At 41.5% G+C, this 17,874-nt stretch overlaps 1 protein-coding gene across 17 annotated transcripts in view; it reads right to left on the bottom strand.

Moving 5' to 3' along the window:
- Window positions 1–17,874, bottom strand: part of ryr2a (ryanodine receptor 2a (cardiac)) — a 175,526-nt gene that overhangs the window by 118,228 nt on the left and 39,424 nt on the right. For 16 of the 17 annotated variants that reach the window (XM_054759480.1, XM_054759448.1, XM_054759466.1 and 13 more), the window contains 16 exons: window positions 15,539–15,613; window positions 14,008–14,164; window positions 11,722–11,886; window positions 11,211–11,332; window positions 10,742–10,925; window positions 6,893–7,028; window positions 6,717–6,812; window positions 6,160–6,278; window positions 5,435–5,568; window positions 5,077–5,318; window positions 2,396–2,588; window positions 1,676–1,880; window positions 1,442–1,546; window positions 872–975; window positions 490–573; window positions 249–408 (listed from right to left, as the gene is read on the bottom strand). In XM_054759480.1, the coding sequence (XP_054615455.1) occupies window positions 249–408; window positions 490–573; window positions 872–975; window positions 1,442–1,546; window positions 1,676–1,880; window positions 2,396–2,588; window positions 5,077–5,318; window positions 5,435–5,568; window positions 6,160–6,278; window positions 6,717–6,812; window positions 6,893–7,028; window positions 10,742–10,925; window positions 11,211–11,332; window positions 11,722–11,886; window positions 14,008–14,164; window positions 15,539–15,613 (2,281 nt within the window). Of the gene's footprint in view, window positions 1–248; window positions 409–489; window positions 574–871; window positions 976–1,441; window positions 1,547–1,675; window positions 1,881–2,395; window positions 2,589–3,411; window positions 3,530–5,076; window positions 5,319–5,434; window positions 5,569–6,159; window positions 6,279–6,716; window positions 6,813–6,892; window positions 7,029–10,741; window positions 10,926–11,210; window positions 11,333–11,721; window positions 11,887–14,007; window positions 14,165–15,538; window positions 15,614–17,874 lie in introns of those variants that run through there. The other variant, XM_054759549.1, reaches the window with a different exon arrangement.

The following is a 17,874-nucleotide window of genomic DNA, read 5'->3' as shown; positions in this document are numbered from 1 at the left end:
CAAAAAGTCCCACAATAGTCCAAAACGCTGATATTGTCCCTGACCTTCCTCAGGTTCTCCAATCATGTTCCAGCAACAGTTATTGATGCTGTGGTCTTCTCCTGTCATTCATATCACATTAAGAAGTCCAACTTGGACAATTTGAGTATCAATACCTGGTGGTAGTGTATCAATATTGTAACGTGAGATCAAACGAATTGTCAAGATATCATTATACTGTACCCCTTTTGTCCCTACAGTGCAGTTACCTGTTGGATACCATATGTCCAACCCTGACGGATGCGATCTCTTGCCCAGACATTGTGTGCATTTTCAGCTAATTTGTCCACCATTGCTTCCTGAGTGGAGGTGAGTTTGATGTGACAGAGGTCCAGGGGAGCAGGCTTGTAACCACTGGACAATTCATAGCTGCATTCACAGAGATAAAAGTGTGGCACTATTAAACAGGTCACCAAGTTTCATGTGTTGATATCTAAGAGGTAAACTCACTTTTGCGACAGCTTTATGCTCTTGACTTTGTCTACCGCATGTTCATCTGCAAGACCGACATGGCACCCCAAAGCAAGAAGAGTTCTGTGAAATATAAACAAACACACAATCCTTAGGGAAGGTCATTATGGGGTTGGCAACAGCACTGTCGGTAGGGCCTGTGAGCAAGGCGCGTAAACATCTTAATGGCACGATATAAGTTTTAAAGCATTTATTCTCTCCATCCTAGAATAAATACAACCAAAACTACGACCTGAAAATCAGTTAAGGTCAGTAAAAATTGAAGAAAATATAAAGTGTGAACATTATTTTTTGTCATCAAAACCTAATGGTGTTACAATATGAAAATGTGATGTGTTATTATGTTGGAGTTATGCTTTACTTGAGGGTCTCCAGAGACATCTGTAAGTTGTAGCTGCGTTCCTGTTCTGGCAACTTGGAGAACTCCACCAAACATGGGTGCTGCCGCTTGTTGTCATCGCGCACCTAAACAAACACACACACACACATTCATACAATGCATGAGTATGATTTCTGCAAGGTGTTAGATCTGGAAGGAGGACAGACGTCTGCGCTAAAAGCGTGACTTGACTTCAATGACAATGGAAATCAATTCAGATAGGATCAATCCTGTGATCAGTTCAAGTTGTAACACGCCAAGCAGCAATGTTGGTGTTTTTGATGTTTCTTGAGAGGGCTTTATAGGTGAAATACATTAATCCCAATTAAGGTCATTCTTAGCAAAAAAAACGGCCAACACGAGGCGGCTATCTGACGTGTGTGTTCTTGTCTCACATAAAGATTGTGGATGATAGTCAAAATTTCAAAAAAGGGCAGTCTTCCCTTAAGAAATATTATAGATAATATAAAGAAAGATATAATGAAACAGATCAATGAATGTCAGATAGTTTAGACCTGTTGGCAGGGTGATACATGGATGTCCGATACTCACTGTACCGTAGGTCCAGCCCAGTTCAATCTTGTTCATCACCCACAGCTCATGGATGTTTTCTGCAAGCTTCTCCCGGATTCTCTCTAACTGAGGTGGGAGGGTAATCTGCACACAGAGGGGCAGGTTGAGTATATGTATGCAAGAATATATTGCTTTTTGTAATTCCATAATCTCCCTTCTTGTATCAAGGAAATCTATGTGCCTGTCTAATAATGTAAATAATCAGTAATCTACCTGGCTGGTGTTCACAGGCATGGGTGTGAACGCTGTCTGGCTCATGGTGACAGTGGGTCCCAGAAGCTCTCTTGCTGCAGTCTGGTGTTGACAGGGCTCCAGTTTCAGTTTGTCCCTGGGCAGCACGGCCTCAAAGCAAGGCGCATACCCTGGAGGAGGGAGAAACTTAAACTCCCCATGGCGACCTCCAAGTAGGAAACGAAACCTATAGAAAGAGTCAGAAGAGAAGTCAGAACGGAATGTGAGCAGGTAAAAAATAAGCTATGATTTGTACAACAAACTACAAGATGGGAAATGGTTCAGAGTGTAGTGCTGACACGCTGATAGGATACCACTGCAGCAACATCATGCATCTTGGACTAGTCCCGTGCTTGTCAAATAGTGAGGAGGGGCGTGAGAGGCAGGCAGGACTTTCAATATTAGTGCAGACCCGCCAACATGTATGAATTTGTTGTACTGAGCATGCAATTTCACTCTTGAATACTCTTGTCTGCTTCACTGCCCTCCATTTACTTGCATTTTGTTGGTTTCGGTTTTGAGTTCAGTCTACAGTACAGATAAATAGATAGACATTATCGGTTTCTCAATAGTATTTCAAAACGGGGGGGGCGTGAAAACATTTCTTTCCCCCAGTGGGGGCATTACAGAAAAATAGTCAAATAAATAAATACAAATATCAATTATTAATTATGGCCAAATTGCTTTGAGTCGTCCACTTACTTGACTCCTGCAGAGAAGCTGGCCACAGGGAAAAAGAGGCCATCGGAGTTGAAGTTCTCAAACATGCCCTGAACTGGTTGGCCATTGATCCTGAAGGAGATACTGGGCACACTAAGGTCCAAGCAGCAGCTCACCACATCCTCAGCTCTCAGAAGGTGCTGGTTAAGTGAGCTAACAGTCCTTGCAATACAGCCTGCACAAAATTGAATGCAAAGTTAAATGTTATATTTGATCAACACTTATACTTGGACTTGACATTGACTATTCAGTATGATGGGTCATGGTCAAGTTCAGTCAAACTTTATTTATACTGTATAGCACATTTAAAACAGCCAATGCACTTGTTTAATCTTTGTTGAACCAGTGAAATAAGATGGGTTTTCAGCAAGGTTTTAAAAAGCTTGACTGTTTGTACAGCTTTGACGTGCATGGGAAGGCTGTTACAGAGTTTTGGCGCAGCCACAGAAAAGACTCTGTCCCCTGTTGCGGTAAGTCTAGAGCGGAGGACAGACCGGACCACTTTATATGCAGACCTCAGCACTATACTTGAGGAGTGAGGCTGCAGGAGCTCACACGGGTACAGTGGGGTCAGTCCATGCAAGCATTTAAAAACCAACAACAACATTTTAAAATTAAGCCTTAGTTTCACTGGGAGCCGGTGGAAAGACGCAAGCATAAGGGCTATGTGCTCCCGGCGGTTAGTTTCTGTTTTCTGCTGCATTCTGCACCCACTGGAGTCCAGCCTTGATGTGGTAAAAATCATGTACAGTTTATCGAGGTTAATGGCGGTTCCAGACCACAATAAGTGAAATTTTAAGAAGTAGGATTCCTTATGTTTAAATTGAATATTTTTGTAGTTAGAGCATAGAAAATCTGTTTCAGACCTTCTAAATCTGGTTTTTAGCATTATTATACATTGGATAATACTCATATAGTCACTTTTACACTTGTATTAGCCAATATAGTTGACATGATAATAGAAAATAAGACGTAAATAAGATATTACGTATACTCACTCAGAACTTTCACAGTGAACATCCACACAGGAGCTACTGTCAGCCACAGTGCACGCCAGTCCCTAGCAGTCTCCCCACTAGCTAACTCTGCTAACACTCAGCAACTCTACAGTAGTTAGCTGATGTCACACACATCACTTCCCAGGCCCCGCCTTTTAAAGGCGCACACAACATCGCAGATACACTACAGTACATATAACATCTTCTAAATGCCTTATATTTGTATTTTTGTTCATTTTGCCATTGTTACGACTGAAAATGCTTAATATGGGCCAAAAATACGCACAGTTTGCTTATATATGCATGTTTTGACTAATAATAGGCTGTATACAACCACAAAACAGTGATCATTTTTTAATTAATTTTTGAAAAAACGCGATAGAGTGAGGGAGGAGTGAGGTTCGAATCACGATGTAGCGAGTGTTGACTGTACTGCTCTCTCAAAGTCTGCATTTGGTACGTATTTTGTGACCCGACTTAAAAGCTTTAGTCGGAAAAACTACAACATTTGCCATTTGCTTGTCCAGTTTAAAAATTAATGCACTCATATTCAAAAGTATAAAACTTTTCATGGTCAACAAATGGAGCTCAGCAAATGCTGTGTGGGCATGGGAAACGTTGTCAGAAACAGAAAGACCCAAAGAGGATTGGGCCGGTAGTCCTGTCTTACAAATGGGTACGTGGTTCTCAAGACTGATGTGATTTGTGTATTTTCAGAATGATTTGAACAGTATGTGAATCAGTGGATGGACAGAAAGTTGTGCAATGCAACAAACAAATGTTATTCGGTTGCACCAGTCCAGAGAATAAGAACGTTGTCAGCCTGTATTGTGCATGTGACACTGATGTAACCCAAAGTCAGTCAATTAGGTTTTTTGACTTAAAGTTAAAGTAAAGTGTGAACTGCAGCCTACCCCACCTGACTTTGTACAAATCGTGAGAGACACTGAAAGTCGCACCAGTCAATCATAGAATAAAAACAGACAAAAAAAACCCCCAAAACATTGTAATTCACATTCACATTCATACCTTTAGAGTTTTCAATTAACCAATTAACTGTGTTTTTGGACTGGAGGAGTAAACCGGAAAACACGGAGCAAAAACACACAAGCACTGCAAATTGTCATTAGCACTACCACTACTCTACAGGGAGACAATTCACAGCTCGTAAATGTTTTATTTATAGTCATCCAACAGTGTTCTAACAGTCTAAACACCATGTCTGGCCGAAGTTGAGAAGAACTGGGCCAAAAATAAGTAAAATGCACGCTGTGTTCTGTTCACAATAAACCTCTGTGGGGGTGTAGCAGCAGATGTGTCCGCCACCCATTCTGCTCCCCTACAAGGTAAACGGTCTTAAATTACTTATTTTCTCTGATTATATATACTATATCGAGTAATATGAATGTAAAAGTGACTATATGGGTGCTATTTCATGTCTAGAGGGCTCTAATAATGTTTTTTTAAACGCATTTAGAAGATTATAAACAGGTTTTCTATGCCATAACTATGAAAATATCCTTTTTATAAATAAGAAATCCTTCTTTGCAAAAATCCCCTTATCACAGTCGGGTCTGGAAACAATTAACTTCCATAAACAAGGAATTACTGTACTGTGCATCTCTGTGATTATTAAATATTAAATAAAAAAAAAACAAATCGCACCTGACCAAAGATGGAGTCCATCAAAGCCAAAGGAGTAGAGGTCATCACCCACACCATTGCCCCCCCAACCCTCCCCCCCGCTGGGGCAGGGAACGTAGCCATTTGTGTTGGCCCAGCCCACCCTGAGATGAGATGCTTCAGCTGTAACAAATGGCAACGCTTGGTCTATAATCAGCTCATAGTACCACTTTTTGTACTGTGCAGAGCCCTCACTGAGGCCCAGGAAGATATTGGGACGTATGCTGAGGGCAGAGGAAGATGGAATGTTGTTACTTACACAGTGAAAAAGAAGATAGAGGATTCAAACAATGACAACCAATGTGCATCATGACAGCTATCACAGTTTGTTTGAGAATACCTGGTTATGTGATTGATCAGACGTGTCTGGAGTAACAAGTCTCTTCCTGGCAGTAGGTTGTCACAGATCAGGTGCTGGTTGGAGCGTACTGCCACACCATGACACACACAAAGCGAACACAACACGTCAAGAACCTAAACAGCATGCACATGAGAAAATAATTGTCAGAACACATCACTGTTGCAGCACTGCACATGCCAAAACAAAAATGCAAGAACACCGACTAAGCTTTGGGAATGCTGATGACATTTTTTCTTGAAATTTTTTGGGCATGAATCTGCATCTAGCTTGCATTTGGATTGCAAAATAACATCAATAATAATTCAAGCTGCCAGCAGCATTGAACGGGCCCTCGCATAGCAGTTTCAAAAGGGACTTTGCACCGCTACGGCTCTGTGCTTGGGCCCGAACAAGTCGAGTAAAAGTGTTTGTTTTCATATTAACAGTGTTGGTTTGCTATGTTTATTAGGGCCCAAGCACCCAGCAATAGCGGTGCAAAGACCTTCTTAAAACTGCTACGTTTATTATTATTACTTTTTTTTTGTCATACACCTTCCGCGACTTTCCTTACATTTTTTAGGTTTCGATCGTCCCAAAATTGTCGCATGAATGTGGAGTTGCAAGTCCCCTTCAACGCTGCTCGCACCTTTAATTCTGCCTGAGACGCCCCGAGCACATACTGCACATACAGATAACATATGGCTGAGGACAAATTTGCCATATACCTTGTGGTTTCGGCCGTGTTTGTCCAGGAGAGAAATGATGGACTTGATGTGTCCTTCTTTGATAATGTTCAACGCTTCGGGACTTTCCACCAAAACACAGTGAAGCACCTCTAGTATGCCTACAACACACAGAACGATTATTAAAACACGTGTGATATTTATTATTTCTTCCAAACCTACACATGGTTATAAATAGCAAGTAATCTAGGGAGACAGATGAAGCGGCACTCGCTCCTCTTGTGGTGTTGTGGCACATTGCGGATGGGTATTTTATTTGTAGCCAAAATAAAAGTGTATCAATATTACATAATAACGTATGGGTGCTCATGCTTCAGCAGGGTTGAAACCTCACCAAAATAAAATGACTAGGAATCTACAAGAAAACAATGCAGCATCAGTTGAACTTACTTTGTGTGTGTGCGTCACACACACTCATTCACATATAAGAGCATTACTTACTTATAATTTCAATATTTGTATAATATATAATAAATAACCTAAACATAGAATAACTTGTAAGTGTGTCATTGGCTTCAATCAAAGACTTTCTGACTTACCAGAGGAGGCCTCCAGTCTCTCCAGTCTGCTAATAAGCCAGTCTAAAGAACCCGAAAACTGAGCACAGTTCTTTCTGTTACCCCTGATAAGTGCAGCTAGAAGAAACAAAAGGGAGACAGTGGGCGGACATCTCACATTAAGATACACTGTTGTGTCTATTTGAGTTTATGCGTACCTAGTAGTTGATACAGAGAGTTAAGGATGGAGCCCCAGGCCTCTCCTGCCTCCCTTCCAGCCGCTTCAGTGAAATGAGCGGCACTGCTGTACACATGGAGTCGATCAATACATTCCAATACGAGGCTGATCATGCCCTGTAGACGAAGATGATCCCTTAATCAGCTAATTCTGTTGATAGTGAAATCACTGAGTGCACTCATTAAATGTCATTATTATGTTAAGTGTTAAATCAAGCAAATTTGACTGAAGAGCTTGTTCTTGCTTTTATAGTATTTTTGCTTCACAACATGCCCAGTCTGTGAGGCCTTTGGCTTTGTACCTCAAACATTTTTAATTGACTGCTTGTTGCTTGCGTGTGTTCTAGCGCTCCATGTGGTGAAATTCATGCAACTCAATACAGTATTTACACAACAGAGTGAGTACTGAATTACTTTCTGGGAATATGTAAAAGCCATTTTTTATACATTTATTATACTTGTGGTGCATTCCATGGCTCCAGAGACAGATGCATCTCTTTTATCCCTTTGCCGTGGTCCTAAATGTCTAAATGGTTATTTTATAGTTTTCGTCTGCTCTATTTTTCGTATGATGGTTGAATATTTTCGGCAAAAATTTGTTCGATATTTTATCCTTAACATATAATGTTCGTGTATGCCCATTCAAATGATAAAATCAATAAATTTTTTGTTTAATCACTAGGAAAGTAATCATGATAATACCTAATCGTGAATGCATAACGCGTACAGTGGTGTGAAAAAGTGTTTGTCTCCTTCCTGATTTCTTATTTTTATGCATATTTGTCACACTTAAATGTTTCAGATCATCAAAATTAAACATTAGTCAATGACAACACAACTGAACACAAAATTCAGTTTTTAAATGAAATTCTTTATTATTAAGGGAGAAAAAAATCTTTGTGTGCCCTGTGTGAAAAAGTGATTGCACCCTGTTAAAACATAACTTAACTGAGATTAATTGAGATCTACCAGTCTGGAAAAGGTTATAAAGCCATTTCTGTAGCTTTGGGACTCCAGCAAAACACAGTAGTGAACCTTCCCAGGAGTGGTCGGCGGACCAAAATGACCTCAAGAGCGCAGCGACAACTCATCAATGAGGTCACAAAAGACCCCACAGCAACATCCAAAGAACTTCAGGCCTCACTTGCCTCAGTTAATGTCAGTGTTCATGACTCCACCATAAAAAAGACACTGGGAAAAACCAGCCTGCATGGCAGAGACAAAAGTTTAACTTTTGGAAGGTGTGTGTCCCATTACATCTGGTGTAAAAGTAACAGCACATTTCAGAAAAACAACATCATACCAACAGTAAAATATGGCAATATTATAAAAAATATATAAAATATTCTGCAAAGATGAATGGGACAAAATTCCTCCATCGCGCTGTAAGAGACTCATTGCAAGTTATCGCAAACGCTTGATTGCAGTTGTTGCTGCTAAGGGTTGCCCAACCAGTTATTAGGTTTAGGGGGCAATCACTTTTTCACACAGGGCCATGTAGGTTTGGATTTTCCATCCATCCATTTTATAATCTACCCCTTATTCGAGATTGGGTCACTTGAAGGTGCTAATTCTCATCCTGGCTGCTTCATACTCAGCTGCGACCTGATCCAGTAAAAGTTGAAGTTCACGGCTTGATGAAGCCAGCAGAACCAAATCATTTGCAAAAAGCAGAGACTCAATCATGCAGCCACCAAACTGGAACCCATCAACACCCTGGCTGCACCTAGAAATTCTGTGTAATGAACAGAATCTGTGACAAAGGGCAGCCCGGGCGGAGTCCAACACTCACTGGAAACGAGTCGGATTTATTGCAATGCGAACCAAACTCTGACACCGGTCATACAGGGAACGAAAAGCTTGAATTAGCTGGTCCGATACCCCATACTCCTGGATTACTCCCTAAAGAATTCCTCGAGGAACACAGTCAAATGCCTTCTCCAAGTCCACAAAACACATGTAGACTGGTTGGGCAAACTTCCATGCACCCTTAAGGACCCTGCTGAGAGTGTAGAGCTGGTCCACAGTTTCACAACCAGGACAAAAACCACACTGCCCCTCCTGAATCCTCCTCTCCAGGACCCCTGAATAGACCTTACCAGGGAGGCTGAGGAGTGTGATTCCACGATAGTTGAAACACACCTCAGTCTGCCAATCCCGAGGCACTGCCCCGGATGTCCACGTGATGCTGCAAACAAGACACGCCTACAGCATCCAGACATTTCATCCACCCGCGAGGCCCTGCCACGGAGGAGCTTTTTGACAACCTCAGCAACCTCAGCCTCAGAGATAGGAGAGCCCACTGTGGCGTCCCCAGGCTCTGCTTTCTCATAGGAAGACATGTCGGTGGGATTGAGGCGGTCTTTAAAGTATTCTTTCCACCAATCCACAACATCCCGAATCGATGTCAGCAACACACCATCCCCAGCATACACGATGTTGACTGTGCACTGCTTCCGCCTCCTGAATCTCTTCGAAGCCGTCCGGAAGTCGTTCTCCATGGCTTCTCCAAACTCCTCCCATGTCCGAGTTTTTGCCAGCGACTGCCAGAGACGCAGACTGCTTGGCCTGCCGATACAGCAACTTCCGGAGTCCCATGAGCTAAAAAAGCCCGATAAGACTCCTTCTTCAGCTTGACGGCATCCCTCACCACTGGTGTCCACCAATGAGTTCTGGGTTTACTGCCACGGCAGGCACCGACCACTTTACGTCCAGGAGGAAATCAGACGTTTACAGAAAAGTATCAGAACTTGGAGAAGGATAGGGTGCATGTAATTCATATACAGATAAAAGGTGTATTGTATTTTCTATAGGTGTTTTGTGTATTATTGTCTCTAGGGATGTCCGAAAATATCAACCTACCGATATTATAGACCCGATATTGGCATAAAAATATAATATCGGTCAATGTCAATATAGTTTTTTTTCCCTATGATGAAAGCCATTATGGCCCTTTAAGCACCACAAGCAACATTGCTGTCACCATAACAGTCAATACGCAGCATATACTTGAGACGATGCTTTGCTTAACTGTGTTCAGGGTGGTAGGATGTGTTGGGTTGTCAAAACACCGCTAATGGTGAGCGAGGTAGCTCATAGACATATATATGTAGACGCTGCATCGAGCGCTGAGCTGTACGTCAACGTCGCCGCCATACTGGACGTGGCAGAGTCGGAGTGGAGAAGATACCTCATTCATGTGCTACAAACCCAATCCCAGGAAATAGCATTTCACAGGTAAGACTTAACAATTACGTTTTATAGTATTTGGCCCATAGATTGCATGATTTGGCCATTATAAAATGGTTTTGAGAGCATCATTTGCAGACGTAACACTATATTCTTGCACACGATTCATTCATTCATATGTCAATGGCAGCCAACACCAAATGGCAGACCTCGGTCTGGATCCGGACCCAGTAATGGCCCTTTACGGACCCAAGTATTACGGCTAACGTGACAGCAAATGAGGTGACGCCGAGAACCATCCATCCATTCATTTTCTATGCCCCTAATCTTCAAATAGAACCATAGCTTGTAAGAAGTTGATCGAGAAAACCGAACGTTTAAAAGTGAAAGGACGGACCAATATATGTTTATTCTTCCAGAATACAGTGCCAAACCGCTGTGTCTCATATGCTCTGAAACTGTAGTGCCCACTATGAAAACTCTTCAACAGCTTTTCTGTTGAAGATACACTCGTAAATTTAGAGCTGGACAATATCGGCATATCGGATATCAGCAAAAAAAGCCAATATCGGACATCCCTAATTGTCTCATATGTACTTTCAATGTCCTAATAATAATTTACTGTCACACACATACTCCACCTCTTCTTGAAAGAGATTCTGTCGATTCTTCAAAGCTCTCAGGCGATTTTGCTTATCTTCATGGTCAAGATGATCACCGGGCGGCTGGAAGTAGCCAATCAGATCCTGCAGACTCAGGCTGATTGAATCAATTGGCAGATCAAAACTTGTGGCCTTTCCTTTTGTTCTTAATGCGTCGAGACTCCTGTTAAACATCAATTAGAGGAAAAAAAAGTTATCGTTCATCACAGCCTGACTCAGTATCAAGCTACAGACAGTTTATTTTTAACCAAAATGACATCCTGGTCTATTTATAGGCAGATACAGGACATTTGTTGTTATTTAAAAACAGATAATTTATTCATAGCTGCAACTTTTACAGTATTTATTTTCTTTATATGCTAGCTTATAATGGAGCAACCAAAAGCCATTGTACATGAATGTAAAAGTGTGCTTGTGGGGAGATGAATGTGTGTGTGTGCTAAGCCACCTGATAAAGAGGTTGAACAAGAACACAGTACTGCGTATTACTCTGGCAGTGCGACTCTCCTCATGCTGTGACCGAGACAGAGTCAGCCCGTCATCCATGTGACCTTCATGGTGCATAATGGCCTTATGATTAAAAAAACAAAACAAAACAAAAAAACAAGTCACAAACACTTCTCCTCACAAAAGTTAACCATTAAAACAGTGTTTTTAGTGCATTGTACAATTCGAGCAATAAACAACAAATCCAGGTACGTTATCATAAGACAAAATAAATGAATGTGCCTATTGTTTCTTGTTAATTAACAGGAACTATTCAAGATAGATTTCATCAATTGGACGAGCTAATGAGTCTGGAATCTTTAATGTGTAAAGGTGAGTTTGAGGAAAAAGGCTGACCACTGTATGCACTGTGATGCAGCCTAGCACAACATAGATGTGTCAGTAAATGTTAATGTCATCCTTATACTGTAATAAAAGCGTTTGTCTCACTTACTCTGGTCATACATACATACCTTTCTCTGAACTTCACCAATGCGTGCACTTTTGGCATCAACAGTCTGGTAAGTGAGCCACAGACAGGTGTCAATGTGTTGAATGTAGCACACTGAGTCACCATACTTAATGTCAGGAATTCCCATTCCATCCATTTCCTTTTTCACACCATGCTCAACCTTTTCCTAGCAGAGAAAGAAACATTTACAACGTCAGTTGTTCGGAAAACACCCTTGGATCTACAGTATGTTTCATTCCATGTCAGGTCACTGTATTCTCAGGGCACTGAATCTTATTGCACAATAAATGTTTAGGTTATTGTTATGCTATAGTAACAATGTCTTGTCTGACCAGATAGGACAGCTCTAGTCTGAGCAGATAGGACAGCTCTAGTCTAGAGTTGTCTATCCAGAGCAGGGGTCGCCAACCCGTCGATAATGAGCTACTAGTCAATCTTTGGGAGTTTGCCGGTCCGTTGCGAGAACAAAATCCCAGAAAATTCACTCAAAACATATGAATGCAACTTAAATGATGTGGTGTCTTTGAACGCAATCAAAGACTTTCATTGCTCATTATAAAACACAGTTAAAAGTCTGATTCAAATAGTCTGCTATTAAAGAAACCATCCATCCATCCATTTTCTATACCGCTTCATCCTCATTAGGGTCGCGGGGGTATGCTGGAGCCTATCCCAGCTGACTTCGGGCAACAGGCGGGGTACACCCTGGACTGGTCACCAGCCAATTGCAGGGCACATATAGACAAACAACCATTCACACTCACAGTCATACCTACGGACAATTTAGAATCGCCAATTAACCTCACCTGCATGTTTTTGGGAATGTGGGAGGAAGCCGGAGTACCCGGAGAAAACCCACGCGCACACGGGGAGAACATGCAAACTCCACACAGAAATGCCCCGGGGAGAATCGAACCCAGGTCTCTGTTCCTGTATTGGCCAACGTGCTAACCACTAGACCACCGTGCGGCCTTAAAGAAACCAGTGTTAGGTAAATACATTTTCAGACATGTGTGCCATCTCTTAACTTGATTTTAATTTGAAGTTAAATTGGCTATGCTAATACATACAAATATATACACTGCTCAAAAAAATTAGAGGAACACTTCGAAAACACATCAGATCTAAACTGGGGGAAAAATGATCTTGAATATCTTTCCTGATAATAAGTGGGTGATGTAGTAGTAACAAAATATTGCCACATAATTTGATAGAAATGAAAATTTTGTAATTTTAATTTAATTTTTTTGAGCAGTATATATATAATCCTGTCCTGTCATTTATCTTTCTTTCAATAAAATACAGTAAAAATGGGCAAATTCCAGGCATGGTAATGGTAACTGTTGTAATTGGTAATGGTAATTGTTTGAACATGCACACAAGTTACATTAGAATACATCACATAGTACAATTCACAGTTCTACATGTTCTACAGTTCACCTGCTAGTTATCTAACGAGGCTAGAGCTGTCCTACCTATCGATCGATTTGCATCTACATTTACAACTGCATTGGGGTAGAAGTACTTGAGCCTCAGAACCGGAGGGTCATGGTTCAGGTCTCACTGCAGACAAAAATAAATTACAAATATTGCAACGCGCTGTTGGAGCGATGCCAGTCTTTTTCCTGACTACTGAACTGCTGAGGTGCATTTGAGCAAGTGAACAAAAAGCCGCAAAACTAGATTTCTTCTTGAGGGATTAAAATAAAATCAAGGAAATTGAGACTACAAGCCAAAGTTTACATGCAGATTAAAAACTGACTATTGTAAATTCCAGACTATTAAGCCACTATTTTTTTCACACCCGTTGAACCCTGCAGCTAATTTATGGCTAAAACAACTACACTTCCCAGATGCTGAGAGTGCAGCTTCAGGAAGTAGTGAATTGGACGCTAATATCATATTTTGAATTGTTATGCAGCGATCTTGTTTTGATCTGACAAATCTTAAATAAGTTTGATCAAATGTAGAATTACTACAGCTTCTGTTTGGACTGCTTTAACCACAGCAGCTGTTGAACTCCGATGGAAAAAAGCGTCTGACATCTCACTCATCAGAGCTAACAAGTGAAGCTGGGAACACAGTGTCAGTAGCATTGCAAGGTTCATAGTGTGTCTTTCTACATGGACAACATGGACAACTCCGTGGACACCTGCGGCTTATAGACAAATGCGGCCTATATATGTACAAATGTGTTTTTCTTGGTGAGTGCGGCTTATATTCAGGTCAGTTAAAAAACGATGGCGCTGACTTTGACTTCTTTGTTATGGATGCCGTGACTGCTTACCTTGGAAGATCTGAAACAAAAGGCTGTTGACTTGACATCTGCTTTTTCTTTTTCCATTAGCAGTAGTGTTTTATCTTCTGTCAGACTCAGATACTTCCCACTAGTCACATGTCTCAGTCTGAATGGCTGGCCCCAGCGAATATGACTCCCACTCCACCTGGATACAAACCCAAACACAGAAAACAAAACACGGTTATATTTATTGCACATTATTCATTCAAAAAAATTGCAAGATCAACAGAACATCGCTCCACCTTGAATATGTCAAAGAAAAGTAATACTTTCAACTTTGGTTTAAATTTTGTACCCTGAGAATATTGTGTCAAATACCACTTTAAATATTTATGGTCGTTCTGACAAAGAGACAGAGGTAGGAGAAAGTCAGTCTCAAGTCTAGTCTCAAGTCACACAACACAAGTCGAGTCAGATCTAAAGTGACAGGCTTAAAATTTTTGTGTCCTACCATGACCTCGTAATTTGCGAATGCAAATGACATTGCCCTCGACAGCATGTTGTCGACACATATCGGTGTTATTCACTGCCACTGTCCAGCGGTCTGGCTCTCACAGAAATCTAAGCCTCACCTTCTTTGTTTGCCCTGAAATCTGATTGGATGTCAATCAATGCATTAAATGAGGCACATTCTGTGGGAAAATTTGGTGCTCTGCTTGAAATGACAATTTTTTATAAATTTGTACTGCATTTTCAAGTCATTAGACTGAAGTCCGAGTCAGGTCACGAGTCATTGATGTCAAAGCCCAAGTCAACTCCCCACAAGACACTGTCAAGTCGAATCCAAAGTCATCAAAATTTTAATTCGAGTGCAAGTCAAGTGACTCGAGTCCAAGGTCAGATTTAATTCCAGACCATTTGAAATGTTGAAAACTGTGACCATTAAAACATGAAAACAAACTTGTTCTGATTTAACCTTTGACTGTGCTTTTATATATAGCCAGAATAGGCTGTTCACTTGTATGTCAAAATCTAAACTTTATGTCACAATCTGCTGTGCATTGAGTGATAAAAATTGCTACATTACAAAATCAATATTTTATCACACCCCTACTCAGATATTCTTAAAAATAGCTTAAATGCTTGATATAACATTGTGATTCCTGAAAGTTTAAAGACACTCACTTGTTGGTAGGTGCTGACAAGATATGTATAGAAAATGTACAGACTTGACATTTGGCTTTTTGAAATGTGTTAAATGTGGGACAACAATCTCTTAACGTTTGAAGAATGTTTTTTATGAACTGTGACCTGACAAGAAGACTCTGCCAACATGGTGGATGCAGACATGTAGGCACGTGTACATTGTTGTCCTATAACTTTAAAGTGACAAGACATACTGTTAAAAAAAACATCTAAATTGTTCAACTCCATTGTAAATTACATTTATTTTCAACTTTCAAATGATGGCCAATTAAAAAAAAAGGGACTGAAATGTAATTGCAGCAGTATGGGCTGTGATCCAGTTGTGTAAAGAATGTGTTTCATCGTGTTTGTTGTTTGTGTGTAAAGCACTTACAGAACTCGCCGTGTCTCCAACCTCCACAGGGACCTGGCATGACTGGAAACAGCTCCACCCTCATAATGCACCGTCCTGGTGGTATAAATCCAACAATGCCAATATCAAGCACTATGCTGTGGAATTGTGAGCTGGTCAAACAAAATCAAAAGAACAGCTTGTTTGTTTGAGTAGGCCGGACAGCTGGGACCTCCCGCCTAGCAGTCTGAGAAGGCGTTTCTCCAGTGTTGCGTCTACATAATCCACAATGCTTGTCTGTTGTGATAACTTGTGTTCACCTTGCTGCAAGGTTTGAGGCCAGATTATAACAAAACTGAACGTCAAAGCTAGTGCTGATGCAACAACACAGTACATACTGTAGTGTATGATTATTATGCTGGACATTTTATGCTTTATTATCCAATATTAATAAAATATTACCTGAATATTTATACCTGGAATTCAATTTTACAGGTTTTAACTGAGTAAACCCAGAACGTTTACTCACGTTAAGAATGTGGAATATGAACTATAACACATGTATGTATGTGAATGTTCCTCCGAGTTTTCTTCCCAGACATGTTTTGCAATCACGTTATTACGCACCAAACAACATGGCAAAACAAAAAAACAAAAAGATACAAAACACCCATATCTAATAAAATACAATTTTCTGCAGAACTTTGTGATGGAAAGCTCACTACTCTGTCCCTCTTTGTCACATGGGCTCGCACTCCTGTAAACAAACCCTCACCCACTCTGCCACATATCAGTGTCTTATGCCGTATTTCACTGGACCTAAAGACGGCTTTGAGTTTTGGCTCCCTGTCCAATTGAGTTTGACACCCCTGTGATAGACTATACAGTCAATGATAGCTAACATTGATACCTAAACTTTGTCAGAATTATTTAGATTATTCAAAACATATGGTAATTGAAAAACAGCATTGGAAATCCTATTAACGGTTAAAGTTTTGATGTAAAAGTTTTAAAATAGTACATTGGTGGGCCAGATTAAAAACCGTAACGGGCCGCAGTTTGCCATGATCATCACGGAATGCAAAAAGTCAACCCCTGTCCTGTGCCACCATGCCCTACCTGGCATTGCTCCTCCACACATCAGGAGATCCATCATCAATACAGATGAGCGGAGAACAAGGGGGCATGACAGCGGGCACCCTTGTGCGAACACACGTCACCCCCATCTAGACTGAAATCCAGATCTAGCTAGTTTGCAGACAGTCCCACCTCTATAAACATCCAAGGAAACAGTAAGGACCAAAATCTCGGAAGATAGATGGTTCAGACTCAACACCCGAGACCATGAATGGATGGAGAGAGAAATCATAGCGGATTAATGCCTCGACAGTAGTCACCACCTCCTATGGCCAACCTGAAAGACCCTCAACAGACAATGTGTGGCTCAGGGGAGGTGCAAAGCACTACGAAAAAAAATAAAACTACCATGTCCCACCTACTTGAATGTGACAACGACCCCAAATGCAGCCTCCAAGAGCTGGCGCAACCAACCATTATTTTCAACACCAGCTGCCAGAAAGCAGGCGTGCCAGGATTCCCAGGGTGTGCGGAGCACCCAGCAGTGATATGGGAGCAGATCCAGAGGGCAAAAAAAGAGCGAGGAGACCTGCATGTTGTGTGGCTCGACCTTGCCAACGCTTACCGCTCTGTCCCCCATCAACTCATTGAGTTTGCTTTGGAGTTCTTCCATGTCCCTGTTTGCATTAGCATCCTGGTGGCCAGGTACTTCAAAGACCTCCAATTGTGCTGCACACACCAGGATTTTACCACAGGCTGGCAACAAGGAAGAAGTGGGTATTGCCATGGGTTGCTCCATCTCGCCCATCCCGTTTGTCACAGCCTTTGAGATCATCCTCATTAGAGCAAGGAAGATGGTCAGAGGAATATAATTACCATCGGGGCAAAAACTCCCAACGGTGAAAGGCTACATGGATGACATCACTACCCTTCTCCAGATAGCAGCATGTACAGCAAGACTGCTGAAGAGGATTGATGAGCTTGTGGGATGGGCAAGGATGAAGATCAAACCGTCCAAATTGCGTAGTCTGTCCCTCACAAAAGGCGTCAGGAGCAACCACACCATCTTTGTCGTAGGCGGTGAGAAGATCCCCTTGCTGGTGAAGCAACCTGAAAGTGAGCGGGATCTCCTACAGTCAGATGGACTGACTTGCAAACTCAGAAAGTGGTTGGGACTGCTGAGAATCCTTTTGGGAGGTAGGCCTTCTTGGTAGAAACATGCTACAGCTGCCACTGCGATCCATCAGCATGGGTTACAAGCAGTAATAGGCCCGACTTGTACTGGAGCTCAGAGAATCCAC

The sequence above is a fragment of the Dunckerocampus dactyliophorus genome, chromosome 2 (assembly GCF_027744805.1).
Source record: "Dunckerocampus dactyliophorus isolate RoL2022-P2 chromosome 2, RoL_Ddac_1.1, whole genome shotgun sequence".
Classification (NCBI taxonomy): Eukaryota; Metazoa; Chordata; class Actinopteri; order Syngnathiformes; family Syngnathidae; genus Dunckerocampus; species Dunckerocampus dactyliophorus.
The sequence above is the reverse complement of the archived record's forward strand: the minus strand, read 5'-3'. Positions and strand labels throughout refer to the sequence as shown.